The sequence below is a fragment of the Crocuta crocuta genome, unplaced genomic scaffold, assembly GCF_008692635.1.
Source record: "Crocuta crocuta isolate KB4526 unplaced genomic scaffold, BGI_CrCroc_1.0 scaffold455, whole genome shotgun sequence".
Lineage (NCBI taxonomy): Eukaryota > Metazoa > Chordata > Mammalia > Carnivora > Hyaenidae > Crocuta > Crocuta crocuta.
In genome coordinates, this window is record NW_027529531.1 from 157,949 (window position 1) to 179,490 (window position 21,542).

Consider the following 21,542-nt stretch of genomic DNA (forward strand, 5'->3'; position numbering starts at 1 on the left):
TTTAAAAAAATTTTTTAATGTTTATTTATTATTGAGAGACAGAGCGCGAGTGAGGGAGGGGCAGGGAGAGAGGGAGACACAGAATCTGAAGCAGGCGCCAGGCTCTGAGCTGTCAGCACAGAGCTCAGTGTGGGGCTCAAACCCACAAACGCAAGATCATGACCTGAGCTAAGTTAGACACTCAACTGACTGAGCCCCCCGGGCACCTCAGCTATTGCCTTCCTCAAGGTCACTTCGGTCAGTTCTCTGCTAGAAGCGCATCTCATTAGACGCGTTCACCACTGTCCGTCAGTACTCTGTCCCCCACCCGCCCTGCTTGGCTTCCCTGCAGCTGCCCCCACCTGACACGTCACGTTTGCACGCTTGCCTGTCCACATCCGTCCTCCACATGACTGTCCCTTCCTGGAAAGTAAAGCTTCTCTGGCTTTTTCTCGGGGCCGGATGCCCAGTGTCTGGAACAGAGCCAGGCGCACGGCGGGAAGTCACCACAGCCGAGGGAGCGCTGCCCAGGCTGCGCACAAGGCAAATGGCTCCGCGCCAGAGCCGATGCACCGCGGGCCAAATGCGTCGGGGCCACGAGCCGGGGCAGCTGGAATTTTGCAGAGCGCACAGGCGGCGCGCAAAGGAGCCAAAGCTAAACAAAACCCGGACAAACTATTGAAAGGGCGGCTTTCCTGGGAGGACTTGGTAAGCTGGAGAACGTTTACAGACGGCGGTACGTGCCTGGGAGAGGACGGCAAGTCCCGGCGCGATGGCTCATGCTGTGTGTCCACGTGGAGGGCGGGCTGGACGCTGACGGCGTGGGGGCCGGTGGACCGCCGGGGCCCACTGTCCCCCCGATGGGGACGAGCCCCTCCGATCTGCGGGAGGCCTGGGCCGAGCAAACGGAGAAGTGAGGGGACTCTGGCTCCCTCTGCCCGACCCCGAGCTGGAGCGTCAGGCTCTCCTGCCCTGGGTCTAGAATGAGACCGCAGCTTGCGGCTCGCAGGTCACCGGGCTCAGCTTGCCTCACAGGAGAGCTGGTCCTCATGATAAACGCCCGTGTGCGTGCGTGTGTGCGTGTGTGTGTGTCGGTCAGGGTTCTCCTGAGAAACAGAACCCACGGGATGGACACATACACGTGTGCATATACACGAGTGTGTACACACATGCACACTTATGCACATATGTGTACAAACACGTGTACACACGTATACTTATACACACATAGGGACCTCCCCCGGCTCTGTCTCTCGGGAGAAATACGGAAATACCGGCTCCTACGGCCGGACTGACCCCAGTAGACTCTGAATGCTAAGAGGGCGTCAATCACAAGTAGCGCTTTTATTCTGAAAGGAAAGCAACTCTTAGAAAGGGAATTTTAACTGTTCCCTCAGTGATAATAGCGCCTTAGTGCGCTGTGTAGACCTAGATATTAGCTCCTCCGTAAATCCTGTCCGTCGGGCCCCTGCGTGGGGTGTGTCGCAGCCTTTGTGAAGAACAGTCTAAGGAATTCCCTGAACCAGGAATGTGGAAGCGGGACAGCCTAAGTCGGCATAGCAAACACTCCTCACTGGCCCCGACTTCAGCGAAAAACATGCAACTCTTTTTCTAGAACTGTATTTAATTTGCTTTGAATTCCTAATTTGTCCAATACAGGAAACTTTTTTAATGTTTATTTTTGAGAGACAGAGACTGTGTGAGAGAGAGAGACACACACAGAATCCGAAGCAGCTCCAGGCTCCGAGCTGTCAGCACAGAGCCCCACGTGGGGCTCGAACCCACAAACTGTGAGATCATGACTGGAGCCGAGGTCAGACACTTAACCGACTGAGCCACGACGGTGCCCCAGGAAACTTTTAAAAAATATATTTATTGGGGGCGCCTGGGTGGCTTAGTCGGTTAANTATTTATTTTGAGAAAGAGAGAGAGAATGAGCACAAGTAGGAAGAGGCAGAGAGAGAGAGAATCCAAAGCGGGCTCTGAGCTGTCAGCATAGGGCTCCGTGCGGGGCTTGAACTCACAAAGCAGGAGATCATGACCTGAAGTCGGACACTTAACCGACGGAGCCCCCCATGCGCCCCCCAATGTAGGAAACTGAACTCAGTCATGTTCAGATGCTAAAAGGGCTGTGCCCTGTACCCCCCGGGGTCTGAAGCCGGGCGGCGGGCAGCCCTTCTCTGCGGCTGTCCCTCCCGGGGCCTGGGTGTGGCTGCAGGGGTGGCGTCCTCACGGGAGCCGAGGCACAGGGGTGAGTCGGGCCCACCTGGGGCCGCACGGCCGGGAGGGGCTAGTGCTGCAGTAACCTCACCGGTTCCCGGTCACCTGCCCTCCATGACGACCCTGCACCGGCCGCGCCTCCGTGAGTCGGCGTTCACCAGGCACGGTGGCCCATCTGTCCCCCAGCCACACAGCCCTGCGGTGCGCCCGTCAACGGGGCGCGGCGGGCCGGCTCCCCTGCACACCTCAGGCAGCTCCGGCCATTTTTCTCTCTTTGCCAGCTGGGACCCGAGGCTTACCTGCGGGGTGGGCTCCCCCCCAAGCTTAGGACGCCCGCAGGCACAGGGACCCTGGCGACCAGGTTGGCAGCGCTGATCAGGGGCCTGGCCGCCCGCCCGCCTCCGCCCAGCACGGTTCTCACCGTGTGGACGTGCCGCTGGCCCGGCCCGGAGGCTGCCAACTCAGCCTCGCCTGCCTCGGTTCCCCCTTGCTCCCTTCCCGTCCTTGGTGCCGGGCGCAGGACACCTGAAACCACTCCGTTTCAGTCGATTATCAGCTTGTAAATACCCGCAAAGGCTTCCTCCTCAGGGTCGGCTTCCTGAATCTCCCTTAGGAACCGGGCACCTGTGAGTCAAGACGCAGGGGAGGCGCGTCGCAGGGCGGGGGTGCTCCCGCAGGCGGCTCTGGCCCCGGCGGGCCCGGCCCTTACGTCCCAGCTGCTTACTGCTGCTCACAGTCCTCACGCCCGGCCGGCCGATGCCACGCACCCTTCAGAGAGGCGCCGCGGGGCCCGAGTGGGTACAAGCGTTTGGCAAATACGAACGCCCAGCCGACGCTCACCGGGTCATGTGGCTGCGGGCGAGGGGGGCTTGCGGCTCTGTTCCCACCGTCGGGCCCGAGGGAGCACATTCCTGACGGAGAGGAGCGCGGTTCTCGGGCACACGAGGCAACATGTGGGCCGCTGAAGCAGAGAAGGGAGTGCGACACAAAGGTCCCGGGGCGCCCCTGGGGCAGAGGTGCGTCGTGTGGCTGAGGCCGAGCCCCAGGGGACCGGGAGGCTGTGGGAGGTGTGCCCAAGTGCCGGCCCAAGAACCGCAACAACTTCTTCTGTACGAAGTGAGGGCCCAGCGGAAGGTCGTTGGCCAATTGCTAGGGGGCGAACTGTCAAGAATAACTAGACTCCTGGACCGCCTGGGGGCTCAGCCGGTTCAGGGGCCAACTTCGGCTCGGGTCACGATGGCGCAGTTTGTGAGTTCGAGCCCCACGTCGGGCTCTGTGGTGTCAGTGGGGACCTCGCTTTGGATCCTCTGTCCCCTTCTCTCTGCCCACCCCCCCCCCCATGNCTCTCAAAAATAAATAAAACATCTAAGAAAAGAATACGTAGGCTCCTGAGTCAGTTTCCATCTTGAAAACCTTAAAAAAGACTCGTTTGGGCATAAGGAGGTAAGATACCTTTCTTCAAGTAATGGAAAGGTCATCAGATGGAGGAGGAAGGGGACTTATCCATGCGATAAGCTCGCTCTTGGGGTAGAAATTAAAAAGCTACAGATTTCTGGGCAACTTCAGATAGAACTTTCTAGCCACCAGAGCCGTCCAAGTGTGAAGTCGGGTGACCATCTTCCAGAAGCGGCAGGTAAAAGATGTTGCAGCTGCTGGAAGGCTGACCCAATGCCCCGACAGTCATGGCTTCGTGTGGATAAAACCCAGGCCCCAGGAGGCTCAGGGGAACGGGCTGTTCTGATGCGTGCCTTTTTTGGGCCCTTTTTTGTCTACGGCCGGTCCGGGTCCAGGGACTCCAGGTAGAGAGGGATGCGATTTCCTGATGTATTTTAATTTTTATTCAAGTGTCTTGGTCCTTCCGTATGTGAAATGTTTGAATCATTTCTCCCCCTAAAGACTTAGCGCTTCCCATACGTCCAGAGCATTCTTCTGAGCACGACTTCTACCTAATTAGTGATACAGACGTCGGAAAGACTAGATATGAGCGGATTATGCATAATTACCACATAAAAATTTAGAAGTGTGTGTTTCAAAAAAGTTCCTGATGTTTCTTTTCTGGCCCGTTTCCTTTCTCTCCTCAACATCGGTGAAGGAAACGTCTGGATCTGTGGCGCAGTCGGTGAGAGGCTTCTTTCCATCTGACGACGGGAGGAGGAGGAGGAGGAGGAGGAGGAGGAGGAAGGAAGCCCAGAGGTCACGGAGCAGCTCCTCCGTTTGGGCCTCACGTGTTCTTATGAGAACAGCGTCAGCTGTGTGTTCTTTGGGAAATGTCTAAAAATCGTTAGATGCGTGAGGTTTTCAGGTCTATCAACGTGCAGTTTCCTCTCTCTTGGGACCAGGCCGACATGGATCGTAACTGCCGACCAAGAGGCTTCAGGAAGGTGCCGGGTTGGATCCCAGCCCCCTGCGAACATCCCGTCCTGCCCTAAGCTCCTAATTTCCTAATTCCCCCCTTCCACCTTCCACATGGCGAGTATCCAGGAAGTGTGTTGAATGCATGTTTGCTTGACAAGTGTTGCTTTTTAGGGTTCATTTTGCTTTAGGAAATGGATACGATGGAGAAACGTTACTCTCCTCAAAGCTCTTGAGTTACAGAAGGCTGGTGGGAAAACCAGACAGGTGCATACTAAAGGATTCAGATTCGGGTCAGCTGTCCGGAGTACCAGTCTTAGCCTGAACTACCAAGTTCATGGATAACTCAGCTCATGAAACTTAACGTAGTAAATGTTTTTTATTCGGTTTCACTGGAAATTAATATTTAACAAAAATCCTGTCTACAACATAATACGATGCCATGTAGTTGGAGGGCATCAGGAAGAGTTGGGTGGTGGACGGGAATTTCATTTTAAGGGATTTCTACACGTGTCTAATTCACAAGGCTGTGGGCTCTCATGTTTAATAATGTAACAGGTCTCTCTATTCCAGGAAAATTTGTTGTGTTTCTCCCGAATTAATCGTAATACATTTATGGTGAGGGAGGGTCTGTGGATACAATTGAACTCCTAACTCTTTTGGTCTTAAAATATGTATCATTTGCCTGCCCACTGATGGTCAGCAAAGATAGCCAAATAAACACAATTTCTTGAAGCAGAGTTTTAAAGATAAAGCCATGAGTGTGCTTATCATAGTATATAGATTACGTGAGGCTCAGCCTAGAACATTCTCCTTGCCATAGCAGAAGGAATCCCAGCACATACACACAGACACATGCATACGACATGAGTGCCTCCCGCTCCTGAGTCTTCCCCCCAACAATCTGGATGGTTCCCGGGTACCCTGAAGCCCAGGGGAGCTACTTCAGAAGTCTTAGGGTCAGTGCTCAGGTCTTCAGCTTTGTAACCTGATGCGTTCGGTCTGAAGGACTCTTCAAACCTTTACAATCACACAATGGAATTAATAGATAATGTTACACAATTTAATATCTTAGGTTGTCTCATCCTTCCTGCTAGAAAATGGCTGACACAAACATACCACATCACGTCAACATGGACGTGGTGCCTTCTCTGCAGACAAAGCACAAAGTGTTTGCAAAGACCCTTTCATGGCACCACTACACGCCCTCCCCGACATACAAAACTTCTTACCTTCCCCGCAAACGAGAGCGAATGACAAACGTGAAAAAGGGTATTTTAAAAACTCTGTATTCAATTATTCACACCAAAGGAGATCCATTAAAATTATGAACATCTCTACATATATTTCATGTATCATACATATATATATATATACTTTATATGTATAGTTACATATCGACAAGATTTCTTGCTGCTCTAAGCATGTAAGTAAAACAAAGCTAGATTTTGCAGTGTAACACCCATATATGCATATATACTGGCAGTTCAAATTATGAATTTATTTACAACTTGCCTCGGTTATAATAAATGCTTCCTGTCCTATTATACAAACGTAACAGTAAAGGGTTCTTTTAAATACAAAGACTGCAAATGAATACATGAAAAAATTACACACATGTACAATATTTATAATTTATAAATGCAAAGTTAAGACCTCTTTAAATTATTGCACTTGCGCAATTTACAAAGAATTTTATGTGTCATACATATAAAATAATCGTTTTTAAATTTGCTCACTCATCAACTATAATGAAATTGGATATCTTTAACTTGAAACTCTTTCTCCTTCCACAAGAGAGCCCATTAAAACTTTAGACAGAGATCCATCGCCTCTACAAATCGGTTTATTAAGCGTGTTGTGTTTTCGACAGCTTGTAACCCATCTTCCACCCTAGTGGTCTGGGGTCAGCAAGATCACGGCCAGCAAACTCTTCGGTACTGTGACTAGGTAGGGATATAGGATCTCTTTTACTCATAAGGACTTGTAAAGAAAGCCACCTTTTCAGAAAGTTTCAAGATGCTGCATGTCTATTAAGTTTTGGTAACTTTCACAGTGTTTTGGGCAAGCACATTTCACTTGGGTCACTGGGTCGGGTCTGGTGAATAGGCAGGGGCATTGTACAGAAATACCTTCTACAAAGAAATCTATCATCCTTTCAATGTGCACACTAAATGGATATGTAGACTATACACCACACAACAGATCATATGGGAAATAACACTGCCGATCTGGCATTTACATCGGCTGTTTGAGATCTGGGTTATCATTCAAGTGGCTAAAGAAAAAGAAAGAAACGAAAGTTGCAACGCCCATGGTCTAATAATATTTCAGGTGAGCTCGAGTACCAGATGATGTGCATTTAAACCTTCACTTGCAGGAATAAAAATGTTCCATTTAAACTTCTGCAAATATACAGCACTTCAGAACTATCGGCTGACGCTCAATACGTGTGAACTCACATCTCTACTCGCCACTGCGGATTGGGCTCTAAGGTGGGTCCAGGGTCCTCAGATGACACTAATCCACGCCCCGGGAGAGGCACGCTTGGGTCTGCACGCGTTCAGGGACCATTTCCTGACCTTTGCTGTGACGCTGGTCACAATATACACCGGGTAGACCGCACTGTGGTCCACCGCGGGGTCGAGGGCGGAACATCTAGCAGGTGAGTGAAGACCGTGGTGCTTCTGTGAATTTTAAATTTTGTTTCTTCGGGAACATTCATGTCTTTTCCTTGGTCCCATCCCTTTAATTGAACCCGAACACCACTGAAACGGTTTTCTTTCTTTTTTGCTGTTTTTACCATCACAGAAACGCATCGAATGCTTCCGACAACCAAAATATCCCGTACAAAAGAGACAAAACACAAAAAGAGTAGAGTACTGCGTTGGGGACCACGGATTTAAACTTAAGATGAAGGGTTTAAAGAGATCGGCAGAATGTGTATCAGGGTAAATACTTAAGCAAAGGTAAAATAGAACAGCCACGTACTGGGGGAGGTGGGTTGGGGGGGTTCAAGAACTGATAACGTACTCGGCTAATTTACATCTTGCAAGGTGTTAAAGCCAGGCTGATACTTGCAGTAAAAGGGGTACACCAATGTGACGAAACGAAGAAGTCTTTCCAGAGTTAAGCCCTAAGTAAAATCAGCACAGTGTAGAAAGCAAACACGTGTCCGAAATAGAGATAGAAGTGATTTTCAAGATCCAAGTCATGCATATGTACCTGAAACCCGACGACATCACACATAATCGTGTGATCATTGTGGCACAGTTCTTGAAAATGGTCGCAAAAAAGCCTTCGTCGGCACGGCTCCTTGGTTCTGTCATGACGGTATGTGTGAAGGACATCAAACAAAGGACAGAAATCTGAGGAGAGAATGGTCCTATTCATTCAGTTTGATCAAATTAACTAGAGATGTGTCCCTTTAAATGTTTTTAATTATAATCAAGCAAGAGAAGCAAAATGATAAATATATGAACAAAGAAGTAAGATCACAGAGTTTAAAATAAAGGCACAGGCCAAGGCATGGTGAAGAATTTAGTCCTATTAAAGCTCAAACCTTAATGTTGGGTTCAAAGACCAGAAACGTAACATCCAAAGTAGATCTGCTGAGAAATCCAGGTAGCTAAGGATTGTGTGCATCTATGGGTACCACGTACAAACATGGCTAGTATGGCCCAAACATACCGATAAAGCAAAATTCACAGAGATTGTACAAAATTAAAATAAAAGAATCTAAAGCTATCTAAAAAGCATGCTCAAAAGAGGAAACCTACGCTGAAGAAATCCAGTTTCCGTAGTTCTGTCGTCGTCACTGTGAGAACATGTCACCTCGAGTGGCACTGTATCATTTGCACAGACGCTTTCCCAGTGAGGGAAGGGTCCAGAATGAGGATGGCTGTGCCGAGTAGTTCATGTTCGCCTCGTCTCGGTGACCCCGACAAGCCTAATAGAGTGATGAGACCTGGGAAGTGGACCGTGACCCTGCCCAGTAGTAAAAGGGCCATTTTTGAGACTTACTTTCCACATCCATTATGTCTAATAAATTTTTCTAATTAATTAAACCAAAGTCAACTATTAATCAGATGCTTACAATTTTTAGAATTTTATTCCATGGCCTAAGTTCAATATTTCATGTTGTTGGCATGCATTGCCAAGAACACTTCTAGTTCAAAAATATATTCAGTATCTCTGGGAAGATAATGTACGAATTGCATTTGACAATGAAGCTGTGTCTAGTATAAATTAGCACGACCGGTAACAATTTCCACGAATCGAACATTCTCCATATACTCCCAGCTGGTTACCAAATTTATATGGAGGGAAATTTTGGTCCAACATGAAATACCACCTTAATGAGAAACTTGTCAAAACTTCTGGTAATCAAAACCATCTGCCCTTTGAAGAAAAGATCTGGGAGAAAGATGAGAACAGAACTCAAAAGTTTGTCTGCTAAGTATATCTGCCAACATATAAAAACACTCCTAAGTACATTGTTTTCCAAAGCAGATCATTGACTAAATATCACTGCATCTTGGGCCCATTTTAGGTAAATCTATGATTCCTAAGTAGTCCTAAGGAATATTAATAGTTTATGTTAGAATATAGTCCTTTGTTCAAACTTTGATTAGGATGATACCTTAGGAGAAATCAACAAACCAAGAGATCCATGTATATTTTTTTGGAAAACTGTTCAAAGTACACATCACATCACATAATCCACCTGGCTATGCCAGAATAAGAGAATTTTCTGCAATAATCTTAGAATAGCAATCTTAACATGCAAAAATAGCCAGAGGATTCCTTCCCCTCATGACTGTTTTCTATTATCAAAAAGCAAAATTCACGCATTCTTTTAAGATCCTTTTAAGTAAACAATCTTAAATGGTACTTCCTAACCCCCTGAATTTCAGGCTTCGAGTTAAAAGGTTACTATACTAATTTTTGTGATCGAGGTTCAATTTGGTGGGTGCAGTTTCATAAATGTGGGTGTGGAAAAACGTGCAACACTTTAGAATTCAATTTTATAAATGCACTAACATGAAAAGGGACATTTTCTAGTCAGCAGCTCCTTATCAAACAATATGCATTTTGCAACACACACACATCAGGTTTTGAAGAATGGGGCCCGTGTTCACTTCTTATAGATGTTTTTGCACCTCTCCCTCTGATACATATGTCCTTTCATACATGCGTGTATAACTATCTACGTGTGTGTGTGTGTGTGTGTGTGTGTGTGTGTGTGTCTAGCTACAGGGCTATTTCTCTCGTCAACTATGTCATTTTACCTCAGACTGTAGAATTCAATAGCAAGTGGAGTTCCATGTAGGGAAGATAGTAACTTTCAAAAGCCCACAGGGAAATTGAACACATAGTGTTAATTTTAAAGTAAGAACGTGTTTATATATAACTAACTCTTCTACAACACAAATCATGTTGTAGAAACATCTGATTTTTTTTTTTGCAAAAGCCATATGGATAACGATGTGTACACTATTGAATATGTAAAAGAATATTTAAAAAATTTATTTCATTAAAGGTAATATTCCAGCTTCCTGCCACATGAATAGTGGATGGACTATGTATTATGAGTCAGCCTACCACGTCTTCAGACTCTAATTCCTTCAGGTCAGGGCTGACCACAGCTTTGGAGGTGACCTTGCCATTGCATTGAGCTACAAATCTTTACAGCATTAATGTGCGCCTGAAGTGACTGGCTTCTAATCCCTGTACGAAGGGGCCCAGACTCTTGTGTATTCTTTAAAATGTTTGCATTCTAGAGTACTAATAGTCCACCCAAAATTATACAGAAGAAACTCTCCAGACCACAGGTTGCTATCTGGTTACTTGACCTTGAGCAGAGGCAAGAGAACGGAGGTAAAGCCCCGAAGCATTCAGACTGCGTTTGACTTCCCCGTCACGGATGGAGGGCTTGGGAAGTGGGACTGAGGAGCATGAAAGGGGGAAGCACAGGAGGTGGGCAGCAGATCAAAGTAAAAATTACACACGACTGAAATTTTATGGTTTAATTTGATTTTGAGAGAAACGTATGGTATTTTAATTAAATAATCCGTAAACCTCTCATTTTGAGTGTGAGTCTAAAAGTCTGCAACGACACCAAGTGAAAATATAAAGAAATCATTATTAAAATTCACATTTTACATCCCATAAGACCTGTCTGTTAAGAAGAATTCATGTCTTGCTTCTCTTTTGTTCTTTATGTGAAGGGCTTAGAAAATTTGCCTACGAGGGCACAAAAAACTTAAAAAATATTCTTTGCCAGTTTTTAGATGGATACTTGGCGTTCTGAGATTTATTACGGTGTACGCCTTCTTCCCTTCTCAGGACAATGGAAAGTCTGCCTCCTTCAGTGTGCAACCCACTCACCGAAGCCCTTTCGTATAAACGTACAGAGCACACTTCCGTCCCCCTAAACTTTCAATTCTCGAGGTCCTGAAACAAGCATGTGACTACACTCCACCACTGATTGCACTTCTTACGCCGTCACCTCAAGGATACTTGTCCTGAGGCGGTCTGCTACACTTCACGCTAATCACGAGTAGGTCACACACGAACATTCACGAGAGTAATATGTAAAAATTCCTATTTATAACCAACAACATCAAAGCAACATGGGTGTTAAAGCCAAAGTACAATATCATAATAGTACCACGTTCACCCCTCCCTAGGAAGATACAGCGGAAAAGTACCCCCTTCTGAATAACTGTTGTCCTTTTCCATTAAGGCCTCAGCAGTATGAGCCCATTAGAGAAGGCCTGGTCACAGGTCACGTGGGGTCGCGCGTGGCCAGCTGCTCTGGTCACGGGGTGGTCCTGGCCGATTGTCGTCCACGAAGCGTTACAGACGAGCCTGGCGGGGAGCCATCCGCTTGCTGTGTTTCCTGATGGAAGCTTCTCGAAGAGGCTTGCAGCCGAGTTACCAGGTGTAGGTTTCCTCCCACGAAAATAAAAGGAAGAAAAGTCAGAGAAGCAAGACGGGCGTCTTCGGTGGGGCAGCTGGTCGAGCAGCGGTCAGTCGTCTGTCTTTGCCAGTGGCTTGTCGGACGGCGCATGGGCCCCCGGCTGGGATGAGATCCACACGGCACTCTCCTCCCCTCGGATCACCTTCTCCCACTGGCTCAGGTTATTCCTACAGATAAAAGATGCGGGGACAGGGGATACTTCAAAAAGGATTTCTGGACTCGGTATCAAAATTTAACCACACCAGCCGGAGGCGTAACTGGGCAAGATGGCTTTCTGGTGCCCTCCTAACTCTGATGGTGACTCTCTTGCTGTGGCCACGCAGGGCCCCAGCCTGTCTCCCCGACGTGGCCCTGCACCTTGATTTCCTCCGTAGAGCCTCAAGCCACCAAGGCCTGGGGACACCTATTCCCACTGGCTCCAGACAAGGGCAAAAGCGAACACAGCTCAGGACTTATCTCTCAATCAGTGAGAAAGGCTGACTTGAGAGGCGCCTGGGGGGCTCAGTTGGTCAAGCATCCAACTCTTGGTTTCAGCTCAGGTGGTGATCTCACGGTTTTTGAGTTCAAGCCCCGGGTCGGGCTCTGTGCTGACCATGTGGAGTCTGCTTGGGATCCTCCCTCCCTGTCTCTGTCCCTCCCAATTTTCTCTCTCTAAATAAATAAACATTAAAAAAATTAATAAAGGCTGACTTAGAAAGGGGTGCACGCTGTAGGGTGTACGACCCAGGAGCAGAGAGATAAGTAGAAAGGGAAATTCCAGCAGCCAGAATGTCTGGTCACAGCACCAGCAGCCAGGAGTGCGCTCTGCGGGTGGCAGCAGGGCGCTGCCTGGGCTCCCCGTCACATCATACCCGAAACTGGGGAGCAGTCTTGTTTTGAACACTGTGTCACATATAAAAATCCACCGTAAGTCACACGTGACGCAGAAGCTGCAAATTTCCTTGATGCACTAACGCCATCTTTGTGTTCTGGAAACCTCTGATGTCAGGTGCCTAGGCACCTGCCCCCCCCCCCCCCCCCCCCCCCCTNTCCACACCTGCGGTTCAAATGCTGCAGGTGTGGTCACTCAACCTCCCTGGGCAGTGTGACCCCTGCCCCCGCAGGACCGACAGTTTGCCTCCTCCGGTTCACCAGGAAGAGGTCTCAGCAACGTGTCCCACCTTGCGTCTCGCTTCCTGACACAGAGTCAACCGCAGACACAAAATTCGTACAAGTCACACGCATGAGAAGACACGTCTGGACAAAAGCTCTAAAATGTAACCTGAAAAATGTCACATTTTAGCTTTTGTGCCATATTGTCCTAAACTATCCAGAACCTAAAGGGATATTTTTGATATATTGGAAAAAAGACATCTACTAATTTTGCTCTCTTTCCTCAGACACCAATGATAGGTGATGAAGTTTTTAAGTGTTAATAAGACTAAAATGGCCTTTAACAGATTATGTGGTTCAGTCAATTAAAATGAAGCAAGAATGTATCAAAGTTGCTGAGACAGATGAATTCTAGTGCTTGATGATGACAATATAATACCAGGTAGTCATTCTGTTGGTTCTAAATATTTCACATAAAATACAGTGAACTTTCATATAGGAAAAGACTTGACTATTGCCTAGGATTTTTTTTTAATAGCCTGGATTTTTATTGAGACGCCCATTTTTCTTTGGTGGGGCACTGATTTTCCAACTGATTCCATCAGGAATGAGTCCTAGCTCCAACTCCTTATTGTCCACAGGGCTTAGTCCTTACGTAATAAGATAATACTTTAATTAACTGCTGCTTAAGGTCAGCGATGGTTCAACAAAATAGGCTGGGATGTTTCACGTTGACCCTCCCAGGAGCCGAGAAGAAAGAGAAACCATCACTTACACAGGTAAAAAAGCAGGATCTTTTTTTCCCCCATCTTCCTACTTTTGTACTTTTGTTTTCCTTAAAGTAATTAGTTCATGAAACGAGTTTCAACAGCAGAAGGTGGGCGTATCCTANTAGGTTGTTGGAAAGATCAGCTGGACGCCGAATTACCTGGAGAATCTCACCCCGTAGCCCCTTGCCTTCCCCGGAGGGGGCTTCTTCTCAAAGTAAAATGACAATCTTACAAAAATCGCAATGTACTTAGCTGAGCTCATTCCTCAAAAGCAATGATGAAGGGGCTCAGAGAAGTCTGAAGTTAGGAGGGATGACAGATGCCTGCCAGCTCTTTCAGGAAGAAGACAGAACTCCCGGAGAAAGGAGATCCCGTGCTATTTTCCGCTCCTCGTTTCCACAATAAACTGTGGCTGAGGCTGAGCTCCTCCCCACCAGCAGCCTTGAACACACCCTACGGCCCTGTCTTTTCAAAACCACACTGGGCACGGATCCCTGGGTCACAACAAACCAAATCCAAAACCAAACACCTTCTTGCTCCTTGGTGGTGGTTGAGTGATTTTATGAATATTCTTAACGTGTACTTGTTACCTGGGCAAACACACGGCCTGTAAAATTACATTTATTGTAAACCGTCGAGAAGACACAACACAGGTCGATGGGCAGAAAATCCCATACGGAGTCTTAGTCACTTATTAGACTGACCCTCCCAACTGAAGCGGTGGGACGTACCTGCACGCCTTCAGGAGGGGCTCGGTGGGCGGGAAGATCTGGGTGAGGGTGGTGTAGCAGGGAATGGCCACGGCGTTGTAGAAACCCAGCTGGCCAGGTGCGGAGCCACGGGCAAGAAGACACAAAACTGCACGTTAGCCATTCTTGTAGATGCTGCTTCTCAACTGAAGCTTCTACTCCTCAAGCCTAACTATGGACTCAACTTTCTAGTGCCGCTCTGTGATATCTGGACTGGACAAACACTGTAGTAGGGGGCATTCAAAACGTCTTAAAGTATTTTTTGCAATAACGCACATAAAGAATGGTTAATCTGAAACCCAAGTACAACATCCAGTGAGGCTCCATTTACGGATCGGTCAAGTTATCATTCAAGTTCGTTCTTGTTGCTGCTCAAGGTTTTCTTTTTTTTTATTTTTTTCTTCTGAATGTTTATTTTTGAGAGGGAGAGAGGGAGAGAGGGAGGAAGAGAGAGAGAGGGAGGGAGAGAGAGAGAGGGAGGGGGAGAGAGAGAGAGAGACAGAGAGAGANAGGCTCCAGGCTCTGAGCTGTCAGCACAGAGCCCGACGCAGGGCTGGAACCCATGAACCATGAGATCATGACCTGAGCTGAAGTCAGATGCTTAACTGACTGAGCCACCCAGGCGCCCCAAAACGTTACTTTTCTACCACAGGCAATTCAGAGTCAAACATGCTCTTCTTCTACATGGCGGCCTCTTCTCCAACTTAATATTTGGGATTCAGCACCGGGTATTTTGTGGGTTTGTTACCCTTGGCTGTTGGTGCCTTGTGTGGTTTCCTGAGACCTTCTTCATCTCCCTCCTTCCCTATTTTTGACCTACAACCAATCTCACTGACTGTATCACAGTTCTTCTCAGGTTACAGTTCTTTTTTTTTTTTATCTTTATTTTTGAGAGATAAAGAGAGAGAGAGAGCAAGCCAGGGAGGGGCAGAGCGAGTGGGGGGCAGAATCCCAAGCAGGTTCCCCGCTGTCAGTGGATCTCATGAACTGTGAGATTGTGACCTGGGCCCAAATCAAGACTCCGATGCTTAACTGTCTGAGCCACCCAGGTGTTCCAGGTTAAAGTTATTTTAATACACCAGATTTCACAAGTTTTGATCTCCAGCACTTTAAAAAATATATTAAAGGACATTTTCTTAGGAATTTCAGGGCACAGGAGGAATAAACGCTGCTATCCCAGACTGGCCTACTGAAGGGCGGATGAAAAAGACCCGCTACAATGTTAGCAGAGAACACTGTTACAAATCACTGCCAAGTGGCTGACAATGTGGACAAGATATGACTGGCTCTTTGGGTGAGGTGACCCCCCCAAACCAGGGCTTACCAAATTCCTCAAAAAAAAAAACCCACTGAACTTCAGCGAGATGCAGCCCAGGTACAGACGAACAGACTCTTGGAGGTGCTTACTGTCTGTCTCCTGTGGGGGGAGGTCCACCTCACCAGAACCTTACTAGACAAATGCCTTTGTGTTTCTGTCCTTAACTCTGTAACTCACCCAGGGGCGTTTCTTATTTTAATATGTTTAAAAAAAATTTTTTTTAGCATTTATTCAGTTTTGAGAGACAGAGAATGAGTGGGGAAGGGGCAGAGAGAGAGGGAGAAACAGAATCTGAAACAGGCTCTGAGCCATCAGCACAGAGCCTGATGTGGGGCTCGAACCCACAAACTGTGAGATCAAGACCTGAGCTAAAGTCAGATGCTTAACCGACTGAGCCACCCAGGAGCCCCTCTTATTTTAATATTTTAAGCAGCTGTCCTGGAACAGAAGATCTTGAGAAAGAAATATGGGAAAGCAGAGTATTTTATTATTACGGCAAAGAATAATTTAATGTTAATCCCAATTCAGAAGCAACACAGTTGGTAAAATATTAGCTATTCACAGAAATATTTTATTTAACACTCTCTCATACTGTAAATGGATTCTGCAATTTTGGCAAAAAGCCAAACTCTTGTCTTACTGAATGGTGTGGGGATGGAGGCCCATTCTCCGGCGCCACTTCCAGCCATCCTGGGCATTCTGCTGGGACGAAAGCTTAACACTCCCGAAAGCAGAACTTCGTTAGGAAGACACCTACTAGTGCAACTGCTAGATCATAGGGTAGTTCTATTTTTAACTTAAAATTTTTTTAAATGTTTATCTACTTAGAGACGGAGAGAGAGCACCAGTAGGGGAGGGGCAGAGAGAGGGGGAGAGTGAATCCCAGGCAGGCTCTGGTGTGGTCAGAGCAGAGTCAGATGCCTCGATCTCATAAGCTGTGAGACCATGACCTGAGCCGAAATCAAGAGTTGGGATGTTTAACCGACTGAGCCCCCCACGCACCCCTTTAACTTTCTGAGGAGCCTCCACACTGTTTTCCAGAGCGGCTGCACCAGTGTGCATTCCCAGCAACAGTGCGTGAGGGCTCCTCTTTCTCCACAACCTCACCAACACCTGCTGATTCCTGTGTTGTTCATTTTAGCCACTCTGACAGGTGTGAGGTGGTATCTCAGTGTGGTTTTGATCTGCATTTCCCTGATCAGGAGGGATGCTGAGCATCGTTTCATGTGTCTCTTGGCCACCTGCATGTCTTCTTTGGAAAAGTGTCTATTCATGTCTTCTGCCTATTTCTTCACTGGATTATTTCTTTTTTGGGGGGTGCTGAGTTTGGTAAGTTTTTTATATAGATTTTGTATACTAGCCCTGTCTCAGACACATCATTGATACAAAACTACTATGAAGGGGCCCATGCACCCAATGTTTATAGCAGCACTATGAACAACAACCCACTTATGGGAAGAGCCCAAATGTCCATCGACTGATGAATGAATAAAGAAGATGTGGTTTCTATACACAATGGAATACTACTCAATCATCAAAAAGAATGAAATCTTGCCATTTGCAATGACATGGATAGAGCTGGAATGTATTACGCTAAGCAAAATAAGTCAGAGAGAGACAAATGTCACAAGATTTCACTCATATGTGGAATGTGAGAAACAAAACAGATGAACATGGGGGAAGAGGAAAAAAGAGATGAGAGGGAAACAAACAATGAGAGACTCTTAATGACAGAGAGAGCACTGAGGGCTGAGGGACAGGGGGTGGTGGGGGGTGGGCTAGATGGGGGATGGGCATTAAGGAGGGCACTTATTGCGATGGGCACTGGGTGTCGTATGTCAGTGATGGATCCCTGGGTTCTACTCCTGAAACCAATATCGCCCTGTATGTTAACTAACTAGAATTTAAACAAAAATTGGAAAAAAAGAATTTTGTTAGATCCCTATCTTAAGCCATTGTAGCGAGGTAAAATTAAAGGAATTAACAAGTCAAACATGAAGCAATGAAACAAAGGGTGAGGAGAGAAAACAGAGGCAAATGCTTAGATAATCACACGGTGGGTGGGACAGAGTGAGCAGAGGCCGGAGAGGGCAGACAGGGCCCGACGTGGGAAAGCTCCATAAACAATATTCAAAAGACACTAAACTGCAAAATGCACACGAGACAGGCCCATAGGTGCGTGTTCAGTAAGGAAGAACAACAGGAACCCCATCTGCAATGCTGGCGAAGGACGCGAGCACCCCACGGACGCGGGCAGTGAGGAGGAGAACACCAGAGACCTTCTCTGCGCTGACTTCCTAGAAAGACTGTGGACTCGCCTGAACTGTTGTATTAATAGTTAACCAGCTTTAAGTAGGAAAACTTTAGAACTTGTCCAAAACCGTCATCCTGTGCATTTTCTCAAATGTTTTCTAGGGGCGCCTGGGGGACTCAGTCGGTTGAGTATCCGACTTCGGCTCAGGTCATGATCTCGCGGTTCGTGGGTTCAAGCCCCGTGTCGGGCTCTGTGCTGACAGCTCAGAGCCTGGAGCCTGTTTTGGATTCTGTGTCTCCCTCTCTCTCTCTGGCCTTCCCCTGCTCATGCTCTGTCTCTCTCTGTCTCAGAAATAAACTATTAAAAAAAACTAAAAAAACCCCAAATGTTTTCTAAACTAAGTATTATAACTTTTTGTCCATAACTAACTTCCTCCTGACGGTGTTGGAAGCCTGGCAGTTTTGAAAGACTGTAGGCTGAGAAGAACGCTGCACCATGCCTGCTCACGTGTAGAGCTGACAAGGCACCGAGCTGTCAAAACATTGCAAAACTGACATAAACTATGTGGTAAGACCTGAAAAAATAATAATTAATGTCAACGGACGGTAAGAGAAAACTCAAAACGTACCAGAATGCGGTACATTCCGTGTTAGGAAACGTGGACCTGATCAAAATCTGTAACGCTACTCTCTAAAAGCTAGCTTCACACAATGACAAAAGGCTTTCTGCTTGTTAAACATGCTAACAGTCCAAATTCATCCACCCTTCTGTTTCAAGTCACCGATACCTGCGCTTACATCTGTAGAAAGAACTGAAGGCAAGGGCAGTTGTGGATTCCCGAAATCAACTAGAATTTCCTAATCTGGGTCTCGCTGTCCCCAAACCCCACTCGAGGGGAGAAGACTTCCGGGCACAGGCTCCACAGGACGGGGCATCCTTTCTGTGCACGGACGGCCTCCTGAGCGCCTCCCACCGTCTGCCCCCGCAGGGGGACCCATACCTGGCCCTGGGGGACCTCGTCCTTCTTGTCTCTGTCCATCATGGGGATGGGCTGGATTCCCAGCTTCTTCATCTCGTCACCCTGCGACAGACACAAAGCCAAGACTTCTCAGCTTATCAACAGCCTCAAAGTTTTGATATTAACGAGTTGCTCCCTTTATCCATTAATTTTCCTCAAAATGCATAACGGCTCTGGCTACCGATCCATGTAAATGTCAAACTTAATTAATTAAGAAACTTAACGTGTCGTCTGGCTTTTACTCCGATGCCCCCTCTCCTGGTTCTGCTGTGGGGAAGTTGGTGCAGGTTCTAACGGGAGGAGCACAGGAACCAGGGAGGAGCAGCGAGGGGAACGGAACACCTCGCCGCCTTTCCCCCACTTACGTTTCGAGTGAGTTTTCGTGCACGTCGAACTGGGTGAAGCGAGGCTCTGGAGAGGAGCAGTGAGGCTTTAGCGAGAAATGTTGTATATCAAGAATCAACACGAGCCTGCTAAAACCGGTTATGAGAGACCTGGCGTAACTGGCTGTAAGCACCATAAGGCTATAATCACAGATGTTTATGTTAAAGATCTACTGTGTTGCAGCCTCTGGGATAAGTACCTTGTGGATATTATTTCATTTATTCTTCAGGAAATACTAGGAGTTAAAACTTATTGTCCCCATTTTATAGATTTTAAAAATCATCTTCCTCTTTTTAGTTATTTGTTAAAGATTGTTAAAATCTTTCTTACTATATCCCAATCTTTTCTGTACTTCCCACTATCCCTCACATGTCTTAATTATTCTCTGATTTTAATTACTTGACAGTCACGCTTATTTTTAGATGTCAGAGGCACAGAACTGAGAACATCCTAGATTTGCTAAAGGTAGGGTCTGGAAACAAACAACTACAATGCTAAGAATTCTGGGTGTGGGATGAAGGAAGTTGTTCTAAGGACATGAAGGCTCTGGAACACAGCTCTGGCTCTAGTGTTATCACTTTAAATGTTAACGTCAAAGGCTCTTGAAGTTTTTCCTTTTCCCTCGTGAGCGGGTGACGCCAGCCGGGGCCCTTGCTCAAGGATATTACGAGTCCCGTAAGTGAACAGACCTTGACGGAACAATGACCTGACTGTGTACTGTGCTCCCAGATCAGGACATGTGCTGAGCAGGAAGACCGAGGGCTGTGGGGTGGACACCACAGGAATGCGCTAGGGCGAGGCCTGCCCAGGAAGGCTGCAGGCGGCAGGGCGGTGCCCAGAGGGACTCGGGTCAGGGAACCCAGACGGGCTGAGACGTGGAGTAGCCTGGGGGGCAGTGGGCTGTGCAGATCGAGTTCATGACGTCGGCCTTTATCACGGCGGCATGCAGGGACAGACTGGGAATGGCGCTAACATGGCCACGAGTCATCCCCAGCCTGCAGATGTGGCCACTGAGGCACAGAGACAGGCGGGGAAGCTGGCCTGAGGCTTCGTCCCCAAGTACGAAAGCAGGATTCTCACCTCAAGCAGCAGGACCTCAAAGAGCAGCAACAAGGCAAGGACCCCGGTTAGAACGCTGCAGTGATGTGGGCACGGGGAGGCGGAGTCCTGGAGTGGGGGTGGGGCAGGGGGCACGGTGGGTGCTGGGCAGAGCGGACCTAGCGAACCCCTGGGAGGTCAGCGGGCAAGACGCAGGGACGACAGCAGCTTCCTCCCACGGACTACGAGGTCCTTGAAGACGGCCTCCCTGAGCACCCTGGGAGCTTAGTCAATCTTTGTGGACTGTTTAATCAGTGCAGAATAGAGAGGGGAAGAATCTACGTCATCCGTCACACATTCATCCACATGTCAGAATACAAACATAGTTACTAAAGTGTGGATTATAGCAGTTAAATAAAATTATCTGCAAAGCAATAAGCTAGCTTCAGACCAGCTTCCTCGGGTGCTATTCATAGAACGTGCCCCACGGTACTACTCTTAGACACACAAGCAAACTAAGTGGGCTGAGAATAAAGTCAGCGGTTACAGTGTAGACGTGCACATCTAAGACAACCTTCCTGATTGAGCCTGGTAGTAATGAGGCTTTGGGATATATGTTATAAAATAAGGGGAAAAAACACCATGCAAGAGTATGTACACACAACAAGGAAGGCATTCCAGGGAAATAATACGAGTAGAATCAGTTCAAGGTCTGTGGTCCTCACCCAACGAAGATTCTTCTCTTTGCCATCGTGAAAACAAGTTAATGTTATCAATCGTCTCTAAACTTTCAATGGAATGATTTTCTGGTTTTTGCTCTTTACATCCATTCTTTAATACGGGTGAGGCTGATGGTTTGAATCAGCAACTACCAAACTCTTCACCCTCCAAATTTAATTTTATGTCTTTAAACCAAATGAGGTACGCAAAGATTTTGTTTCACCCCCACCCCCAATCTATGAATATGCAGGGGCCTAGCTATTTGTGGATTCATTTGAACAAGAGAATATTCTACTTAGCTCTGGAAAGTTCTGAAAGAAATTGAGAAATAAAACACACATTTCTGATAATTTAGATAATTCAGTCAAGAAAAGGTATTCATTAAAGTAATTTCCACGGTTGTTTCCCATATCAGCAGTTTTATGAGTTAAAATCCCACATGTTCTGAAGAACTCGTCATTTGCAGCTGAATTAACCCTCTGGTATATTCACAGATTCTCACACTGTCTGTGGTACGTTATCTCCCAAATTTCTAGCTGCAGACACACACAACAGGTGACACGGAGGGACTCACAACACCATGGGCTGTACGTCTGCGCAAATGTCTTTATTATCTGCGTAGAAATGCTAATTCCTCTACCGCATGCGATTGACAATCGTTTT

General features: G+C 47.2%; 1 protein-coding gene across 1 annotated transcript in view; it reads right to left on the minus strand.

Moving 5' to 3' along the window:
* Window positions 1–11,144: 11,144 nt before the first annotated feature.
* The window catches only part of PDE10A (phosphodiesterase 10A), a 226,168-nt gene continuing 215,770 nt past the window's right edge, over window positions 11,145–21,542 (minus strand). Inside the window, exons 23-25 of the mRNA XM_077761207.1 lie at window positions 18,720–18,800; window positions 14,130–14,218; window positions 11,145–11,703 (exon numbers count right to left, since the gene is read on the minus strand). Coding sequence (XP_077617333.1) covers window positions 11,586–11,703; window positions 14,130–14,218; window positions 18,720–18,800 — 288 coding nt within the window. The 3' untranslated portion in view covers window positions 11,145–11,585. The remainder of the gene's footprint in view (window positions 11,704–14,129; window positions 14,219–18,719; window positions 18,801–21,542) is intronic.